The 6,918-nt window shown below is 55.6% G+C and overlaps 1 protein-coding gene across 1 annotated transcript; it reads right to left on the bottom strand.

The window, feature by feature from the left end:
- Positions 1–1,016: 1,016 nt before the first annotated feature.
- Positions 1,017–6,392, bottom strand: LOC135374409 (uncharacterized). Its single transcript, XM_064607373.1, has one exon. The coding sequence runs from the start codon at positions 6,390–6,392 to the stop codon at positions 1,017–1,019; it is 5,376 nt and encodes a 1,791-aa protein (XP_064463443.1).
- Positions 6,393–6,918: the final 526 nt, after the last annotated feature.

Genomic DNA, 6,918 nt, shown 5'->3' with positions numbered 1-6,918 from the left:
ATTTCTACCCATCTACGCAAGACACCAGACATCTGGGGGAAATAAGGATACAAAGAAACCGCCCGGTTGAAGACAGAGGGTTGTTATAATGGCGGTTTGCGAGGCGCAGCCACAGATTTCAGTCGGTTGTGGCCAGGGTGCCCACTTCGAGCTGGCGTATAAGACCTGTAGTACGACAAGTGCGATGAACTAAGACGAAACTTCGCACCGGTGTTGTGTTCATGTGTCGGCAGTGGCAACGTCGAGGCAGCACCATCAAGTCCTCGACTACAGCAGTAATACAGGATTATTAAACGCCATAGACATCGGAGAAGGCCACACCTCTTGAAAGTGATATATATCGCAGCTTGTTTCTTGTCTGATGTATAGTATGTATACGTTCACCCGTCATAGTAAAATATTCTGACTGTTCACCTGATTGGTGGCTCCTCGCTTTCCACCGTACCGATGTCCAAAATTACCCGTTGTTTTCGTTTATCCGGCTTTTCTTATTGAGTCGCCCTGAACGACAGCGTGACACCCAGTCAAAAGGCTGGGTGTCAAACGGACACATTCTTGCTGAGCTCCAGACCGGCCCAGGAAAGTCTGGTTTATTCGTAGAAGGCTTGCGGATCAGACGATATTCGCTTCCAGTCCCGGCACACGTACATACCGCGAAGGCGATTCCCGGGGACAATTCCCCGAACTTCTAAGAAGAGGTCCTCGAAGAGGTCTAGGCACTGCGCAGAAGTAAAAAAAAAGCCGGACTCACTGAAGTTATACCAACTAACCCACCACCACAAGCGTTATTTAATTACAATACTTCTGCAATGTTATTTTAGATCTACTGTATAAATATGCACATGCCATTTGTTAGGTGCACGTTTACAGTTCGGGCAGCAACCCTGTATAACGCAAGCATGAGCCTTCAAGGAAAACAGGTGATGATGATGATTTTAAGGTAGCACGTTTCTTCGCTCCCCCAGTAGAAAAATAGTTGCGACGCCACTGCAGACACCAATCCATGGACGACAGTGCTACAGTGCCGCAAAACAGTGTATGGAAATTCGCAAGTGGACGTCGACTTCCAGCCGGGAAAGCCGCTGGACGGGGCGTGCCACGGATGATCCATTCGGGAGGCGCACCACGCATGCGCGTACGACACCGTCTCCCCCACGTATGACTCGTGTCACTCGACCGACCTTCCAAAAGGGCGGACGGACCCTATCCTCTTGAACCAGCACCACGTCTCCTTCGTTGAAGAGGGTCTCTTCCGCCGTAGCTCCGTGGTGTGCGGAGCGTAGAAGTAGCAAATACTCTCGCTTCCACTGTGTCCAGAACTTCCGCTTGGCCTTGCGGACGCTTTCGAGGCTCTGGTACAGCTCGTGACGGCCGCCCGAGGATGGGACAGCTTCCCAGGCTTGATCGTTGGGGAGGGAAGTGGCACGTTTACCCAGCAAAAAATGTGAGGGCGTGAGAGGCTCTGGGTCCCCGGCGTCGGTGCCCACGTGCGTGAGTGGCCGGGAATTAACGACGGCTTCCACTTCGCACAAGGTTGTGGTCAGCTCTTCAAAGGTTAAACAGCCTCGCCCCAGAGATCGCCTCAGAGCCTCCTTCACCGTTCTTATCAGGCGCTCCCACCATCCGCCCCACCACGGAGCACGCTCGATGATGAAGCGCCACTCTATCCGACGTTGGGCGGCGAAGTCCTGAACGTCGGCGGCAGCGACCAACGAGAGAACGGCGGAGCATTTGTGGAAGGTCCTTGCGTTGTCGGAGTAGACGCACGAAGGCATTCCTCGTCGAGAAATGAACCGCCGAAAGGCGAGTAGAAAGTCGGGCACGTTCATGGACGATGAGAGCTCCAAATGCACAGCTCTGGTCACGCCACACGAGAAAAGGACGATGTAGGCCTTAGAGCTTGAAGACGAGCCTCTGAGGTACAGAGGTCCCGCGAAGTCCACGCCGACCACACCGAACGGCTCCGACTCCGTGATTCTCTCGCGTGGTAGCGGAGCGGTGGGAGCAGTCCCAAGTTGTGGATGATGTTTGCGGCAGGTGAGGCAGGTGTGAAGCACGCGTCGTGTTGCTTGACGGCCGCGCAGTATCCAAAACTTGCTCCGGACTTGGCTCAGGGTGTCCTGCACGCCCGCGTGAAGAACGCGATGGTGGGCGTCCACTACGACGAGGTCTGTAAAACGATGCTTCGCTGGTAGCAAGACAGGGTGCTTCACTTGTTCGCAGTCGGGGAGTTGATGGAGACGTCCACCGACGCGCATGATGCCGAAATCATCGAGGAAGGGCCTGAGATCCCGTACGGACGAGGCAGGGGAGAGCCTCTTGCCGTTGCTAAGGCAAGAGATTTCGCTCGGGAAGGCTTCCTGCTGTGTGCGATGCAACCAGACCCGCTCGGCACGAGTGATTTCTGCACCCGTTAGTGGCCCCGATGTGTACGCTAGGCGGCGGCGGCAATTGTTACAAAATCGAATGATCCAAGCCGTCACACGCAGCAGCGTGGAGAGAGTGCTGTAGCTGTAGAGGCTCATCCATTCCGTTGTGCCTACCACTGGATGGGCTGACGAAGGCTGTGTGACCGCCTCAGATTCAGCTGTCTGAGGATTGCCGGACTCGACAAGTTTTGCGTCACGGCAGGCATCGCTGACGTCGAAATCTGACGATGACAGGCGTTCTGGCCCTTCCCACCACAGGGAACTGTTTTCCAGGGCAGTGACTGAGATTCCTCGCGTCAGGAAATCAGCCGGATTGTCCTTTCCACTACAATGGAGCCATTGCTCTGCTCGGGTGCTAGACGTGATCTCGACTACCCTGGATCGGACGAACGTTGGCCACCGATCCGCGTCGCCGCGAATCCACTGAAGCGCGACGCACGAATCCGTCCAGAAGTACGCTGGTGCCATCGAGAGAACATTCACTGCCGAGATATGCCGGTAAAGGCGGGATGCTAACAAACAGGCAAGCAATTCAAGTCGAGGCAGCGTCACTTGCTTCAGCGGTGCAAGACGAGCCCTCGCTAGAAGGAGGTGAGCAAAGGGATGCCCGTTCCTGGGACGAATGCGCGCGTACACAGCTGTGCCGTACGCCCTCGGACTAGCGTCGGCGAAGCAATGAATCTCCAAATGCTCTCCTTGGTCAGATTGAAGGACACAACGTCGAAGTTGCAGTTGAGCTATGTGGGGCAAATCGGCCTTCCAGGCTTCCCATGCGCGGGTCTTGTCCTCGCTGATAGGGGCGTCCCAAGGGCAGGCCTTGCGCCATAGGTCTTGGAATAACAACCTCGCTGTGACGACAAAGGGCGAGAGGTAACCTAGCGGGTGGTAAATCATGGAAAACGTCTTCAGCAATACGCGCTTAGTGGGGCCCCGCAAGCCCGCAAAGTTTCGAGCGCGGTCAACGTTGAACTGGATACGGTCAGTGCTTCTATTCCAAAGGATGCCCAAAACCTTGACCACCGGGTCGCCGCTCGACGCATCGTCATAAGAAATGCCGTCTTCCAGGAAGGCTTCGCGAAGTGCTTCGGAGTTCGACGTCCACTTGCGAATTTCCATACCGGCCTCCTTGAGGATTTGGCAGGCGTCATCGTAGACTTTCATAGCATCCCCTTCGGACATGCATCCCACCACCATGTCGTCGACGTAGAAGCCTGTCTTCAGTCGGGGGACTGTAGCCTGATACACCGCGCTGAGGGAGTCGAAGTGGTGCTGCAACGTTGCGGCCAGGAGAAAGGGGCTGGAGGTTGCCCCGAACGGAACCCGTGTCATTCGCCATTCCTCAATGCGCGGTTCTTCATTGGCCACAGGCGTGGCGCTCACCCACAGAAACCGCAGAAGGTCCCTATCCTGCGGGCGAATCAGGATCTGTAAGTACGCCTTGCGAATGTCAGCGGTTAACACGACGGGGAAGCATCGAAAGGTGAGAAGAAGGTGAAGCAAATCAGCGTTAATCTTGGGCCCTTCCATTAAGATGCTGTTGAGGGATGGTTGACCGGCACGGTGCGACGACGCATCAAAAACGACACGCAGCTTGGTGGTGACGGCGTCTTGACGGATGACCGCATGGTGAGGCATATAATAGACATTCTTCTCGTGGGCGCTCTCTTGCTCCACTCTCTCGGCATGATGTTCGGAAAAGTACTCCCGGATGACAGTATCGTATTCTCGTAATAGATGCGGGGCAGAATGAAAACGCCGTAGTTGAGAAAGGAGCCGCTGTGTCGCAATCTCGCGATTGTTGGCCTCTGGGGGCAGTCCTTCGCCGTTCACCATCAAAGGAACAACGTAGCGTCCACCCGATTTGTCAAGAAGAGCGGAAAAAAGGGCCAGTGCAATGTCGGCCTTTGGGTCCGAATCGGGGTCAACAATTCCTAAAGAGTCTAACCTCCACATCTCCGATGGATCCAGATGGTCAAAGTGGTCGCAGTCACATGATACAGAGCCCACGGAAATCATGCAGGCGGTTCCGTCTTGGGACTGCCGCTCCACACCCTGTACGACCCACCCGAAGACAGTCTCCACTGCTGTCAGGGTGTCTGACAGACGCTCCACGCGACCGGTGACAGCTTTCCAATAGTGGTCGGAACCTATAAGAACTCCTATCTCATGCGTGCAGCTCGTGTCCGCTAAGTCCAGGCCATACTGCCACATAGCTTGCGTGGTCGTCTCATCCAGGGGTGGCGTGAACACCTTGCACACGTCTTCCATGCCGAGAGCCTCGACATCGACGAAGGAGGAAACATTTGACAACGCGTGCAGGCGGACCCGGACACGCTCACAGCGGAATGACTTCGGATGATGGCTTGACGCAAACGAGCAGATGGACATCTCCTCTTCCCCGTCAATCTCGCAACGAAGGTCTCTTAAAAGGTCACGGCGAATGAACGTTTGCTGGCTCCCCGTGTCAAGCAGAGCCCGGATCTGCTTTTTCCCTGCAGGTCCCGATGCCCATACAGTTGCCGTCTGCAGGTGGGCGACTCCGGATCTGCGCGGACAGACGTTCGTGGTGCTGGTTGACACAACGGACACAACGGTGGTGAGGGAGATGTGGCTGTCGGGCTGCATCGAGGCGTCATCAACGTACTGGGTTGCGACTAATGCGCTCCCTGCACTGGAGGATGTTGACGTCTGCGGTTGAGTTAGTGGATTCTGAACATCGCACAAGATCGTGAGATGATGACCACGGCATAGGGAGCAAGATAGCTGCGCGGCAGAGCCGCATCGTCTGGATATATGGCCAGGCTTGCCACATTTGAAACATCGGCCGGTACGAAAGATGCGGTTCCTCTTCTCCTCCGGTGGGACGCTGGCCGCACAGGACTCCAGGCGATGCTCGGTCGACAAACATAATGGGCATGCAGCCTGCGATGCTCCGGAGTGGTTTTGTGCGTCTAGTCGTGTGGCGGACAAAGCAGACGCGGTTGCTGGTCGCAGAGGAACGGCTCTGGACGGACTGGTGAGTGTGCGAGGGACGTGAGGCGCCTTGTCGTGACTTAGGGCTACCTCCTCCCGCGTTTCAACTTGCACCTTCAGAAAAGAAAGCAGGTCGTCAATCTCTTCGATAGTTCCGTCGCCGTCTTCACGACGTTGAAGACTGGTTTCTGTCCTCCGTCGTTGGCGAAAAGAGACGCAGAGTTTCTCGGGGAGGCATCGCACCAGCACCCGACACAATATGACCGCGTACTTCTCCCGACCGATGCCCAATGCGTCAAGAGCAGCAACGCGCATCGTTACTTCATCGTAGAGATGTCTCAGCTGCTCGACATGCTGCGCGGTCGGAATGGGGCGCAGCTCCAAGAGCCGATCGATGTGCTCAGCACTAAGCAGGTCTGATCTCCCGAATCTGTCCTTGAGTATCTTGATGGCAGACGGATAGGTATCGCCGCTGATGCGAAGCCCCTCAACCGCCCGTTTTGCAGCGTCGGTCAGGTAGGTGGCTAGATACTTAAACTTCTCCACGGGCGACAGGGCTTCGTTCGAATGAATGGTGACATCAAAGTGCTCCCAGAACTGGTGCCATTCTGAGAGCTTCCCGGAAAACGACGGGATCTGAAGCTTTGGAAGCTGGACAGTGCGGAGGTGTCCTGCAGAAGACTGCGAGCGCTCGGGCATCACATTCTGGGGCTGCGTCAGAAACAGCCGTGCACGAGAGATAGCTTCTTCGATGCCCTCTTCATATTCCATGGCGGCGGAGACTTCTGCCTCCATAGCGTCTTCGGGAGTTTCGTCCAAGATGCTCCGGTCCAAGTCGGAGAGCGGTTGACGCTTGGAAACGAGGTAGTCCATTGCGACCTGAACATCAGCGGCGGAGGGCTGAGGTCGAGCCAGAAGCTCAGTCAGGCGAGACTTAGTTCGGTTGAGACCGCTGCGAACTCCGGCACGCGCGCGACGTAGGCGTTCCATCCTTGTAGAGACGACGTACGGGTATAGACGGGCTTCAACGGGGTCCGGCTCCTTCCTGGTGAGGGGGGGTACTCCCGGGTTTCGGCACCAAAAATGTTACGAAAGGAAGCAGACTTCAGGGTTGCGACCGTCTTTACTGGCCCGTATCATCCCTGTAACTACCTCGAGCGTAACCCGTTCTCCCCCCGTCCCGTGCACCCATGCTCTCTTCGTCGTCGCTTCCGCTCAATCCCTAACACAGTGTGAACGCTCCAGTGAACTCAGTTGAGTCCACCATCCCCTCCAGAACCACATCTGCTCTAAGTGCGCGTAGACAATCCACCAAGAAACTTCGGAACGTCACTAGGAGGTATAACACCAGGAGCTCTCGGTGACTGGACATGGACAATATCAGGTCTGCTTCCTTCCTCAAAGCACGTAAATTAATCGATAAGAAAGCTAGATTTGTGTCTCATCTTCATTACTATTCCGACTGCATAGCACAGAATATTGTTCCCAAAGGTTTGCTTGTTCATGCGTCCCCAGC

Source organism: Ornithodoros turicata, unplaced genomic scaffold (genome assembly GCF_037126465.1).
Source record: "Ornithodoros turicata isolate Travis unplaced genomic scaffold, ASM3712646v1 Chromosome56, whole genome shotgun sequence".
NCBI classification, from domain to species: domain Eukaryota; kingdom Metazoa; phylum Arthropoda; class Arachnida; order Ixodida; family Argasidae; genus Ornithodoros; species Ornithodoros turicata.
The sequence above is the reverse complement of the archived record's forward strand: the minus strand, read 5'-3'. Positions and strand labels throughout refer to the sequence as shown.